The sequence below is a fragment of the Pogoniulus pusillus genome, chromosome 19 (assembly GCF_015220805.1).
Source record: "Pogoniulus pusillus isolate bPogPus1 chromosome 19, bPogPus1.pri, whole genome shotgun sequence".
NCBI classification, from domain to species: domain Eukaryota; kingdom Metazoa; phylum Chordata; class Aves; order Piciformes; family Lybiidae; genus Pogoniulus; species Pogoniulus pusillus.
The window spans coordinates 24,705,880-24,719,157 of NC_087282.1; the positions used below are offsets into that span (position 1 = coordinate 24,705,880).

At 51.4% G+C, this 13,278-nt stretch overlaps 1 protein-coding gene and 1 long non-coding RNA gene across 2 annotated transcripts; both read left to right on the plus strand.

Annotated features, from left to right (window-relative positions):
• Positions 1 to 263: 263 nt before the first annotated feature.
• Positions 264 to 4,947, plus strand: LOC135183740 (uncharacterized). Its single transcript, XR_010305687.1, has 3 exons — positions 264 to 1,283; positions 2,734 to 2,858; positions 4,295 to 4,947. It is a non-coding gene; the product is annotated as an uncharacterized LOC135183740 (long non-coding RNA).
• Positions 4,948 to 6,186: 1,239 nt separating this feature from the next.
• ITGB1BP2 (integrin subunit beta 1 binding protein 2) lies at positions 6,187 to 12,821 on the plus strand. Its single transcript, XM_064159709.1, has 11 exons — positions 6,187 to 6,410; positions 6,595 to 6,644; positions 6,743 to 6,799; positions 7,379 to 7,524; positions 7,665 to 7,777; positions 8,023 to 8,081; positions 8,945 to 9,015; positions 9,247 to 9,349; positions 10,647 to 10,766; positions 11,210 to 11,272; positions 12,478 to 12,821. The coding sequence occupies exons 1-11, from the start codon at positions 6,350 to 6,352 to the stop codon at positions 12,724 to 12,726; spliced, it is 1,092 nt and encodes a 363-aa protein (XP_064015779.1). The 5' UTR covers positions 6,187 to 6,349; the 3' UTR covers positions 12,727 to 12,821.
• Positions 12,822 to 13,278: the final 457 nt, after the last annotated feature.

Below are 13,278 nucleotides of genomic sequence, written 5' to 3' on the forward strand. Positions count from 1 at the left end.
AAATAATGAGTATGATAAATATGAAGTATTTATAATAAAGTATATTAATAGGTAATTCTAATAGAATATGATAAGTAGTTCATGATTATAATAAAATATTAGAAGTTGTGATTAATTATAATAAACCATAATAAGAAATAGGAAATAAGTCATAGAATAATAGGATTAGAATGGTATTATATACGATGATTGTAATTAATAAGAATAGACAATAGCAATAGTAATAGGAGTAATACTAATAACAGTAAAGATGACAGCAACTGATAAAAGTAAAATAGTAGTAATAGTAGTCATAAATAATTACAAAGTTTTGTGATAGGAGATAATTGTAATTAGAACAAGTTTGGAGAAATTTTCACTAGAGTGAGTTGTTTAGGTTGACAGTTCTCTTTTAGGTCGACTGCTTTAGGACTTTTCTGTGTGCTGGCATTTCAGAAGAGCTCTATGTAATGTAATGTCTTTGTCTTTTTGTCAGAAATTCATCTGATGGTTTCACTTTAACGTAGGTTTTTGGTTGTGTGGGTTTTTCAGCTTACTGTAGATTTGTAGCATTATCATAGGTGAGGCCAAGAGTTCAGAATAGGGACATTATAGACTTATTTTCTTTATAGCAATAATAGTGTTTAAGATAAGGATCCTGTCAAGGTTTGGGAAGAAGAGAAAAGTTCCTGTTACAATACATTGGCAAAGTTAAAATGGCAAAAGTTACCGGATTCAGTTTCACACACACACACTGAGATTTGAGGCATACTAGATTAGCTGCTACCTCTCTAGAGCAGATACATAAAAAGATGTGACACTTCTAAAAGATAACTTGATACAGGCCACTGCAGCTATTGGGCTGAAAGATCACATTAATGGAGTTATTTGCTGAGTTAGTTTGCAGTCATGAAAGTGCAAAAAGAATTCAAAGCAGATAACAGACCTGCCTGCACAGCACATAACAATGATTTTACAAGAGAAGCATTCCTGTAGCATCACAGCACAGGCCATAGTCATACCTGCTGATGCCGCACTGATGCCCCTGCCTTAAAACACATCCCACAGGGAGATCCAGCCTAGAAAGGGCCAGGAGATTCGTTAGTGTAGGGAAGGGATGTGCTTGTGTTTTATCACCCACAGGTCCTTGGAGGATACCAGCAATAAAAGTCAAGCCATATCACGACCTGGAGAGAGCAGTTCCTCACCCTGGCACCACAAGGGTCTCAGCTGATGATGCAGAAATGGACGCATAGGTGTAAAGGGTTAACCCCTCCCTGGGGGTGGCCTGAATCTGACCCCAGGTGCAGTGGTTAGCCCACTCCTACTTCCTGTCTGGACACCCTATAAAACTAGAGAAACTTCCTGTTTCTCTCTCTCTCTCTGCCCTGCCGGCCTGATAGCAGCAGCTTGGTCCTGCTGCTCCTGCTTTGCCACGTGGCCAGCCAATCACGTGGTGGACCTACCACCTCCTGAACCTACCTCCATCCATTGTCATCAATCTGGTTTTGTATATATTGTGTATCTTGTTTCCCTTCACCTTTTTGTAACTCTCCTTACCTTAAATACCTTTTATTTATTGTTATTTTTTTAAATTTTAACTTCCAAATTGGAGCAAGACTATTCTTTGGGTGCTTTACCCTTTTTCACTCTCTAATTTTTCCTGAAGAGGGGGAGGCATCCTGTTTATGTTATTGTTCTGTGAGGCTTTGAGTCTCTGGGAAGCTTAAACCAGACCAATACAATAGGTGAAACACCTCTAGGAACCCCGCAGACACCAGCATCTTCAAAACCACTGCTACACCTTGTTGTGGTTATCCTGCCCACACAGATCTGCCTCTGCCTTGTCACAATAGCCATTTGTTACCAGATCAGGCAGATGAGGCTCTGAGTGGACAACCAGGTGAAAGGACTGGGGCTGACCAAGTGCCTCCTACCAGGGTCAAGGACAAGACTGGATTGGCCTCTGCCACCGGGAAGATATTCTAGCTACACTGTTGGCTGCAACCCAACAGGCATTGAGTGGTGGAGACATATGTCATACCAGACCTTGACATGAGGGATGGACTTCTCTGTTATGAAGAGAGCCATCCAGGCTAGGAGAGCAGGCAAAGCAGCCTGTGCTTGTCACAAGTCCCATGCACCTGAAGTCCCTGTCTTTGATGATGATGGCCAAATCATAGAATCGTAGAATGGTTTAGGTTGGAAGGGACCTCAAAGCTCATCCAGTTCCAACCCCTTGCCATAGGCAGGGACACCTCCCACTAGAGCAGGTTGCTCAAGGCCTCATCCAACCTGGCCTCAAAAACCTCCAGGGAGGGAGCAGCCACAGCCTCCCTAACTGTAGTGACGGCTGTGCCTACAAGCTGGGAATCAACTAACCTAAGACTGATCATATGCTATGACTCATCTGAGAGTGATTGTGTGTAAATTAAACTGGAAGACATCCAAATTGGGACTGAATACTATGATTGCCATGGACTCAACATTAAAAAGCAAAAAGGAGAGGAGATGTGGGAACCCAGTGTCCTGGAGTCCAGTATACCCCTAAATTCCTCTCCCTCCGTGGTTTGAATGGGAGAGGAAAAGGCGTGAAAAGACCTGTTCCTCCCCGCCCCGGGCCCTGCAGGCATGAAGGGGGAGAGCAAGGGGCCCTTCCTGCACGAGGGGTGCCCGCGCAGTGCCCGCCCTGGAATCAGGCTGTAATTGGCTGTGGTCTTCACGCCTAAGAAGTGGTAATTGCTCTTTTTCTAGGACAGGTATAAATATTGGGGGATTTCCCGCTCTTGGGGTTCCCGCCTTAGAAATCGTGCCTGCTTGAGCGTTCGTGACAACCTGAGAAGACAAGCAGCTGGACCACCCTTTCAGCCATCCTGACAGTGAGTTGTTTGGCTCAGCTTTATTATTAAGAAAAAAGCTACAATTTAATAGCTAAAGCCTTTTCCAACTTCTGAAATAGTCAAATTATCTATGGCATCCTGTAGATTTTCTCAAACAAACTGAATCTGATAGTTAAAACTAAATTAATTTCTGTATATAGTTTTGGGGGTGGGTTTTTGGGAAAATAAAATAACTATTTTTCTCTAAATTCCTGACTCGGCCACATTAATGCCCTGCCTCCACAACACCCAAGGATTAGCTAACAGCCCTCATGTCTGTGTGGGGCCTTGCAGTGTGATAAGAGATGTTGTACCCCAAACTGTGTGAGAAGTGTGAAAAATAGCAAAGTACTGTATCCTTGAAGTGGATGAGAAAGGCAAGGGGGAGAAAAGTGCCAGTTCGAATGAAGGTAAAGCAGTAGGCTTCAGTGGGGTAGCCTGTGGGAAAGAGGAATTGTGCCCTGCACAAACTCCTTGATAAATAGCTACTGGCTCTGCAGATCTTAGCCCCTGGTCCCCTCTGTGGCTATGGTCACCTCCTCACATTCTGGTCTATCGGATTGTCATTTTGGCTCTCCGTGCTGTGAGCAGCTGGCCCAGGATCAATGTCAGCATTGCCTGCGACGCTCAGTAAAACCAACACCTCCTAGCTTGTGGTTTGGATGTAGGAATATACACAGGCTGCCTGGGTCCAAGGAGGCCTAGTGGTGATACATGTCCTTCCTTCCAGTGGGACCATCTTCTTTGCTAAGAATATGACAAGGAAAAGCCCAGAGCTGCTGCCCAGGGTGTCTCAAGTTATGCTTGGCAGGGTTGACCTGAAAGTGGAGCAGCGGGGCAGATTGAAATAGTCCAGAGTCATCTCCCTGGTGATCTCCAGAATTCTGGCAAGGTTTCATCCTAAAACTATGGAGTCAGTCATCAGCAAGTTTGCAGATGACACCAAGCTGGGGGCAGATGTGACTGAGTTGGAGGGCAGAAGGGCTCTGCAGCAGGACCTTGACTGCCTGGACAGATGGGCAGAGTCCAATGGGATGGCTTCAATAGCTCCAAGTGCAGGGTGCTGCACTTTGGCCACAGCAACCCCATGCAGAGATACAGGCTGGGGTCGGAGTGGCTGAGAGCAGCCAGACAGAGAGGGATCTGGGGGTGCTGATTGATACCCGCCTGAACATGAGCCAGCAGTGTGCCCAGGTGGCCAAGAGAGCCAGTGGCATCCTGGCCTGCATCAGGAATGGTGTGGTCAGCAGGAGCAGGGAGGTCATTCTGCCCCTGTACTCTGCACTGGTTAGACCACACCTTGAGTCCTGTGTTCAGTTCTGGGTCATACCTATTGGGTAATGCAGGAGAATGGTGAAATCCAGTGTATTCCACAGAGAAATTTAACCTTAGCTGAGAGAGTTTAAATTCAAGCTGTTAGGAGTTTTCTGTTCTAGGTAACATCGGCGCCCAACACTGAGAGAATCTACAATAGAATCTACAGTACGTGAGCACGAACCCAATGTCACCTGGGAGTCCCTGTTCTGAGCTTTTGAATCACCTACATCTGATTGAAGTGTGAACTGAACTTGTATATATTGTTTTAGTGTAAATATTGGTTTAGATTAGATTGGATAATTCTCAGCGATACTCTGAGCGAAGTAGACAGGGGTGGATTGTGCTAGTTTGAAGCAAGCTGGAATGTTTTGGTAAAGGAACTAGGTAACAGGCAGTGAAATGAAAACAATTGATGTCAACTTCTCTCACAGTCACGCTGAGAGCTCTGGGAAGAAGAAGTAAACTTTCTCCATTTTGTTTTTTTCACTCTTGCTTTTGCCTTAGACCGAGACACATCTTTCTAACATCACTGCTTTCTAACCCTGCTCCCTAACCTCTTGGCTGCACCTCTCTTCTTCCTGAGAACTGGGGCAAGGTTAAGAGGGCCGGGGGAGGTGTTGGGGTGGTTTGAGAGCCCCTCCTGGGGACTCAGGTTTCTGGGAGGGGAGTTGTGCTTTTTTATTGTTTATCCTTTGTATATTTCTGTATATAATTGTATATAACTGTATATATTGTAAATAGCTGCTTGTAAATTCTGCTAGTTGTAAATAAATTGCTTCATCTATATTCCCAGGGTCTGTCTGAGTTAGCTGGGGCAAATTCAAAAGTGGGGGGGGGGCGGGGTAACCCCCAAACCATCACACAGCCTCAGGCTGCGCCAGGGGAAATTTAGGCTAGAGGTGAGGAGAAAGTTCTTCACTGAGAGAGTCATTGGACACTGGAATGGGCTGCCCGGGGAGGTGGTGGAGTCGCCGTCCCTGGAGCTGTTCAAGGCAGGATTGGACGTGGCACTTGGTGCCATGGTCTGGCCTTGAGCTCTGTGGTAAAGGGTTGGACTTGATGATCTGTGAGGTCTCTTCCAACCTTGGTGATACTGTGATACTGTGACTTCAGAGATACCCATGGGTAGTACCAGATCCCACAGGCTGTTGTAGGGCATTAAGGTAGGTTAAACATTGTGGAACAAAGATAGGTTTCATCAGCAGTGGCAGACCCTGTGAGCTTCCCTCAAGCACACTCCCTGGGCAGTGCTGCCTGCAGGACCTGCCTTTTGGATTGTCTGGCAGTGCCAGACAGAGTCTAAAATGCTTTCTGAATGCGTTGTGCTCTGGCAGGTTGGGGCAGCACCCAGGAAACAGCTGTCTCTGCAAACAGGAACAGAAAGAAAATAACCCTTGGGTTAGCTGCCTGTAGGAACTAAGCAAAACCTCTGACTTGAAGAGAGCTTCCTGTTTGCAGAGACAGCCCTTGGATGCTAGAACGGGAGCAGGGAATTCAAGCAAAGCCCTCCAGACTACAAGAGGGCCTGTTTAATGTTTTATGCTCTTCTGTGACTACTATGATCTTCCAGAAGACAGATCAGCTGGGAGCTGCACATGATGCTATACTGAAGTATGTCCTGGCCCCACGCACTGCTTTGGTTCCTACACCTCTGTCTAGGTGATGGTTGTGCCTTTTGGGGCCGTGGAAAGTCAATACAGGTTTTGCCCTGGCACTCTGTAAAGTCTCCTTTTTATTTAGGAAACCTTCAGCTGCTTCTGCAAGTGCTGCAGAAGCCGAGGACAGCTGTTCCAGAGGAGCTGCGGGTTGCCCCAAGCCAAGCCTGAACACTGGGGTGGCACCACCGCCTCCATGCCGGGCGCAGGTGGGACGCCAGGCGCTGGGAGGTCTGAGAGAATCCCAGGCGCGGAGCCACACTGCAGCGCCCATTCCCTTTGCCAGGAGCAGGGATAGGGCAGAAATGCCTCTGGAGATAACGCGGGCACTTGGTCCCAGACGCTGAGCTGCTGTATCCATCTTTAGCCTGCTCTCCAATTACAGCCTCCGGCTGCCTCCAAAGATAGGCAAAGACACCGTCGACGCCGGGGCCGGGCGGAAGCAGCGGGTGGAAAGCCGGGCGGGGTCCACGGGAGCTCAGTGGAAGCCGTGAAGGACGCTTCGAGAGCGGCTCGGCTATGGCGCTGTGCTACAACAAGGGCTGCGGGCAGAGGTTTGATCCCGAGCACAACACCAAGGGTAAGGGCGCGCATCGGCCTCCCTCTGGGCTGGCTGAGATCGGCGGCACCTTCCCAGCCTGCGGCTGAGCCCAACCCGTGGCAGGCAGCCTGCGCGGCAGCAGCTGCCTCAGGATCTGCAGGGCCTCAAGGGTGGCTTGTGGGCAGGACTGCTCCTGTTCCATTGCCTGGTGTTCCATTTCCAGATTCCTGCCTCTATCACCCGGGTGTCCCCATCTTCCATGATGCCCTAAAGGTGAGTAGGGCAGGAGCTGGGGCTGCCGCTGCAGAGACAGACCTTGTGCCCAGCAGAGCTGCCCACACCTGACCGGTCTGTCATCTGCTGGTGCCCAGGGCTGGTCTTGTTGCAAGAAGCGCACAACAGATTTCTCTGAATTTCTCTCCATCAAGGTGAGTGACTCCCCATCCCAAATGCACCCATTGCTCCTCCATCCTCTGCTCCTTGCCCCTGCCCTGTCCTGTCTCAGCCCCACCCTGTGCCAAGGTTGCCTTCTGTACTGTTGGCAGAGGAATTTCTACCTGCTTCCAAGAAGCCAGCAAGCAAAGGTGCTACTCCCAAAGTGTGGGGCAGGGGGTCCCAGAGAAGAGTGTTAGAGGAGGCTGAGATCCTCTACCAGGATCCTGTGGGGAGAACACAAATGCCCCCAGTGCTAGCACATCTGTGAATATCCCAGTGGTCCCGGCGCAGGGAATGAGGCAGCAGAGGCCCAGGATGTGAGGAGATTCTCGCTGCCCTTCAGCTGCTGGGGTAGGGTATAGCAGAGCTGAGACCTCTTTGTCGTGGGCCCTATGAGGCTGCCATGCTGTCTTGTCTCTGGAGACCTCTGTGGCCACAGTCCCTGCCCTAGCGCAGGGTCAGAGCCCATTTCTGCAGGATGTGGAGCCAGAGCATGGAAACTCACAGGCTTTGGAAGCAGCTACCAGGTTAGGGAGGGGAAAGCAGGCACCAGGCTTGCCTCTGCTACTCAGGGATGCACAAAGGGGTGTCATAGCAAGGAGAAGCCTCCTGAGCCTTCCAGTCAAAAGAGTTCAGATGAGCAGAAGGCCAAAGCAGTGAAGGAGCTCATGGTCCAAGGACCAAAATCAGCTGAGAAGATGCAGCGGGAAAGACCAAGGTGAGCTGGGCTCAGCTAGCAGTGTCCCCCTGCTGTGCTGCTGCTTCTGCATGCGTCCTGCCCTGCTGCTTCCTCGATAGAGGTAAAGACACCTGAATTGCACAAAAACTCACTTGCCCTTCACTGCTGATGTTTCCCAGCTCTGACGAGCCAAGACAGCTGCTGCCAGTTAAAGTGTCCAGGTCTCTGGAGCAGGCACTGGAGAAACTGAACCTGTCCTCCAGGGCTGAGGCACCTGAGGGCAGCTGGACAGGTAGTGATGAGCTGGTGGATGGCAGGGGGTTGCACAGGGCCAGTTCAGCCTGAGGTTTGCAGAGCACAGGGCAGAGGGTGCTGCAAGCTCAGATCCTGCAGACCCAGAGCTGCCACTTGGAGGGGCATTGCAACGGGCTGTGCTATGGGGCTGTGCGTGCCCAGTTGGGGAGCTGGCAGTGGGGCTGCAGGGAGGGCTTGGGGCAGGTGCACATGCCTTGGAGTGAGGCTCTGTTGCCTTTGCAGGGGAGGCAGCTGCCCAAGTGAGAGTTGGCACCACCTGCACCAACACAGCCTGCAAGGCAGTGAGTATCTGGCAGGGTCTCATCTTTGCACTGTCTGCACCACCTGGATGGGAACATCACAGGACTAGCTTGGAGTGGGGCTCATTTCACAGCTGCCAGCAGGTGTGGAGCAGGATGCCAGGTGGGGTGAGAGGTGGCAATGCCCATCAGCTCAATAAAGCTTCTGCTCATACAGTCCTTGGAGTGGTTGCCTCTGTCATCTCCCAGCCACACTCCTGCAAGGGGCTTCCAGATTCCCTGCTGCTCATTGTAATGCCCTATAGCACACATGGCAGAGACAGGCACATGGGTGAAATGCCTGAGGAACAATTCCCACCTGCACTGGTGGATGCAGGACAACTTTTCCACCTTGCCTCAAGGCCACTCTGTGTAGGGTTGTCTGCCTGCCTCCAGGTGTGTGCCTGAGGGAGTGAGCTGCAGGAGGGACAGCAACCTGGGAAAACAGCAGAGAGGGGAGCAAGCAAGGGAGCAAAAGTTGATAAGAACATGACTGCCATGTTCTGGGAAGAAGGGAAAAGGAAGGATGGATGAACAGCTGCTTGTACCTCAAAGCGAGTTTCTGTGATGCCCAAACTTGACTGCTGTCCCATTGCTGCCCAGCCCTGGGCTGGCACCGGGCTGTGTTTGGGAGACTGCATACAGAAAGGGCTGCTGCCAAGGAATAACATTGAGGTCCTGCTGAAGCCAAGTGGGGTGGGCTGCCCTGCTGGCAGGGAGCAGGGACTAGTGCCAGACTGCTGGCTGGGCATAGTCCCAGAGTAAGTCCTCACAGATGCTAGACCCAGTGGAAGGGCATTGTGTTGCCCTTATGAAGGGATGGGCAGAGGCACAGCCCAAAGTTTCCTCTGCTGCTTATTCCACAGATCTACCAAGGCCCTGAAAGCAACATGGAGGTTTGTAATTTCCATCCTGGTGTTCCCGTCTTCCACGAGGGGTAAGGAAAAACCCTTTACTGGGTTGCCAGCTGGCTGTGATGAGGGCTGAAAGTGTTGCATTGCAAGGTTGTGTGTTCTCAGCAGCACGGATGGTGCAGTCATGGTTGACACTCCTTTGGGTGACAGGTGGGCAGGGGGAACTGCTGGCTCTGAGACCCTCTCCCCCATCACTGTGGTTCCCTCTGCTTCTCCTGTGGGCAGTCCCTGCTCAGGTCACCTGCTCTCCCCAGGATGAAGTACTGGAGCTGCTGTGGAATCAAAACGACAGACTTCAGCGCCTTCCTGGAGCAGCCGGGCTGCAGCAGTGGGACACACTGCTGGAAGGGAAAGGGGGTAAGGGGGCTCTTGGCAGGTGTGACTTGTGTGAACCAAGTGCCATTACTAGCACCTGAGGAGTGCTGTTTTCCTTGTTCTACATTCACCTGGGTCTGCTTTCATAACTGCTGACGGACGACTGTGTGGTATTGGATGCTTAACTGTCATCACCCATCTGATGGCTGAACTGCTGCTCCTGCAGCCACAGTGTGTGCCAGCTCTTGCACCCTGTGGGCAGCTGTGCAACAGAAGCTGAACAAGGCAAGACCTGGCCCCAGGCATGGCATAGCCAGTGCTGCAGACTCTCACAGAGGGGCAGACAGTTGAGCACAGGGGAAAGCCTGAGGAAAAGCCCACAAGTTTTGCCAGAGGAGTGCAGATAACTCAATTTCGCTTCAGTTGAGCTTTCGCTCTGCAACGGCTTCCTAGGAGGGTCCTCGCCTACACAACATGGTATTGTGGCAGGGCATTGGGCAAAATATCACAGTTCCCAGTACTGCGTGTGTTTGCCCAGGAAAGCTCTTGGCTGGAAGCAGGCTTGAGCTGGCAAAAGTGGCCCAGGATATCCCTGAAAGTGCACCATAGGCCCCTGAATCAGCACTGCACAGAGCAACTCTCCCTGAGCCCAGCCTGTTCTCTGTCCTGGAGTGGAAAACATTTAGTGGCTGGATGTAATTAGGCTGCAGTGAATGAACTGTGATGTTGTAATGCAGAAGCTTTGTGCTAACTGACACCTGTGCTGGGGGCTGGCATTCCTCCTGGGGCATTTCTTTGGATGGCAATGCTAAGGACTGCAGGGGATCTGTCTCCTGTCATTGCTCTGAAAGGCCTGGTGAGGCTGTAGCTGCCTGTGGCACTGACAAAGTGTGAGTCTTGTGGGGGAAAGGTGAAACGTGGCCAGTTGCAGCTGATTTGTCTCCCAATTTTAGCATGGTGACTTGATCCATGTCCAGCAACTGTCCCTGCACGGCCTTCCAGACCAAGTTTCCAGCTGCACCTGTGCTTATGTATGAGCTTGGACACAGCAAGGTGACTCAGGAACAAGAAGGGGATATCTCTGGTCTTAACACATCCCTATGGAACAACCCCAAGTTGCCCTGTGTTGCATGAAACAGCCTGGCAGGGGCTGGCCACCTTTTTCCCCTCAAAAACCTGCATATAAGGCAGAGACTGATCTTGTTTAGCTAATGCCAACATCAGCTGGGCACTCTGTGAAGGAGATGTGCAAAGTGGCATGCTCAGGCACAGATCTCCCTGCTGTTTGTGGTGTACTAAGTCTGGATGCAGCGCAGTGATGGATTCCTCTCTCTGGCAGAACAAGAAGGTGGTGTCATGCCGGCAGGACTGGCACCAAACAAGCAGCCAGGTGGTGGTGACTGTCTATGCTAAGAACCCCCTGCCCACCCTCAGCAGTGTGAAAGCCAACCGCACCGTGGTGAGTGGGGCTGGCAGAGCTGGGCTGTAAGTGCATGCTCTCATGGCACCTGATTTTGAAGAGCCAACAGCCTGAAGCTGGCTGGGTGCCTGGTGCTCTTCGGTGGCCTGTTTGGCCTGTTGCTGTAGCAGGAATCGGCAGTGCTGACCCACAGTCCCCGAGCTGGGAACCTGACAACTTTGCTGCTGCAGCAGTGCCCAGTCTGGCCCACTGGCTTTCAGACTGAGCAGGTGGTTTGCAGGCACTGAATCCCTCAGCTGGTGGCAAAGGTGAACCTGGCATGCTCTGAAGGAGGTGAAATGCTCCCAGGTGCTGAGAGGATCTTCAGCCTGTTAGTGAAAGCAGGACAGTGCTGGAAGGCACTGTATTCACTATATTGCCTGGGGGAAGAGCTCAGGCAGTGCTATGCTACCTGCTCAGATATTTTTCTGTTGGTCTTTCAGCTTGAGGTTCACATCACCTGTGAAGGAAATAAGATTTTCCAGACAGAACTGGATCTCTGGGGGGTAAGATCCTGTTTTACTTCAATCCCTATTCCAGTACTCTGTGTAAGGCTGGGCTGCAATGGTGCAAGGCAGCCTGTGCTCTGGCGGAATCATTTGCAGCCCAAGACACAGGCTCCCAGGAGGGAAAATCGTTCTCTGTAGTCAGGGTTCTCAGGCTTTTGGAAAAGCAGCAAAATGTTTGTTGCTGCAAATTCTGCACAGTACTTCCAGGATTATTGCATGGGAACACAGTGCCCCCTGCCCCCGATGCTGTCTCTTCCCTGGCTGGCACATGTGTGAAAAAACAGCCAGTTTGGAGTCCCTGCCTCATTGTGATTCATTGCCAGCTCTTGAAGCTTTGGGTCCACCATGGCACAGCAGAGAGAACTTAAGTTTCTTTCCAGGGTTCCAGTTTTCTATAGCTGCAAAGGCTGAGGGAAACTTATTTTTTTCTCTGTTGATCCCATAGTGGCAGCATGTCCTGAGGGCCATGCCAGGACTGTGCCTGAGTTCAGTACCCATGTAATTGCACTGTCTGAGGCACCCCAAGATGCTCTCTGCCACAGTGCTGACTTGCTATTGGCGAGGCTGTCTGGCAGCCAGGTTGCTCAGGTACCACCATTTATAGCCTTACAGATTGTGAAAAGAGCTCTTCCACAGGCTGCTGGTTGCTGCACCAATCAGTCCTGGACTAAAAGCAAAGCTGGATGTCACTGCCAGCTCTGCAAGCATTTTCTGTTTGGTTTTAGACTGTCTCAAATGGTCCTTGGCCTTGCAGGTCCCAGTCTTGCCCTGCAATCCTGCTTTGACTTCAAGCAGGGAGCAGTGTGAGGGCAGAAACTGACTGATTTCCCAGCTGCTTGCTGTCTGGGAGGAGCAATGAGCCTCAGCAGTTTGCATGTATTTCTTGCCTTCCTTTCCCACGTGTGCAGCCTGTGCCTGCAGGCAGCAGAGCGCTGCCTAGCGTGGGCATGCCTGTGCCTCAGCGCAGTTCTGCTGCGGGCAGGATGCTGTGCCGTAGCTCTGCACGTGGCTGCGTCTCATTCAGCCCTCCAGAACTCTGCAGTAGCACAGCCCTGCTGCTTAGGTATGATACTGTGAAACTCATCTGGAAACCGCTCTGCCTCATGGCACACTCTGCTCCTCTTGCAGGGCTCTGCAGTAAGAATGGACATGTGCTGCCTGCCCTTCCCTTCCCAATTCATTTCACCATTCTTTCTCTTTAGATCATCAAAACAGAGAAGAGCTTTGTCAGCATGGTTCCTAGCAAGGTGGAGATCATGCTTTGTAAAGCCAGCCCTGGCTCATGGGCCAGGCTGGACCTACTTCAGAATAGGTTGCACTCCTGTGGCCAGCAGAAAGAAGCTACCAATGCAGAAGAGCACTGGGCAGCACAGGAAGAGGACTCGGATGACAGCTTGAGCTGGTCAGAGGAGGAAGATGAAGAGCTGGAGATGGGAACACCAGGCAACTGAGCGCCCAGAGAAACAGACCAGGGTGGGATGCAGGCTGCAGCACATGCTCTCCCTGGTCAGAAGGGGCAAGTAATAAAAGCTCAAAGCAAAGGTCATACTCCGAAAGTCATGATAGGCGCTTCAGAAGTAACAGTGGTTTGAACCTTGGCGTCTGTCTCTCTTGGTCCTGTGCCTGACCTGGGCAGGACAAGGGGAAAGAGCCCCTTCTGTGCACCTCCAGCAGCCTATCCCTGTGGTCCGGTCTCCTTGAGGCCAGAGCATTCTGCCTGACCCTGGGCGATGCAGAGCCCTGGTGCTGCGGAACGAGCTGAGCTTAGTGCCTCCCACATCTTGCTCCCTCCGTGCTGAGGCAGGGGAGCTGAGCCCGCGAGCTGCTAGGAGAGAGATGGCAGCTGTGGGCATGAGGGAAATGGTTACCGCTGCCTGCAGTACCAGCAGGAACCTGAAGCTGCCCGGGTGCGAAATACTGACCGACGAGAGCCGCGGAGGCGGGGGATCTCCGAGAGGTGTCTGTGTGGCACCTCTCAGCGCCGGGAATGGGGGCGGAGGGCG

Bases quoted from the DNA above. Each gene is read 5' to 3' on its own strand.
- ITGB1BP2 (XM_064159709.1), top strand. From the start codon at position 6,350: ATGGCGCTGTGCTACAACAAGGGCTGCGGGCAGAGGTTTGATCCCGAG. The intron at 6,800-7,378 runs GTGAGTGACTCC...TCTGCTACTCAG, and splicing joins CTGAATTTCTCTCCATCAAG to GGATGCACAAAGGGGTGTCA. The intron at 10,767-11,209 runs GTGAGTGGGGCT...TTGGTCTTTCAG, and splicing joins TGAAAGCCAACCGCACCGTG to CTTGAGGTTCACATCACCTG.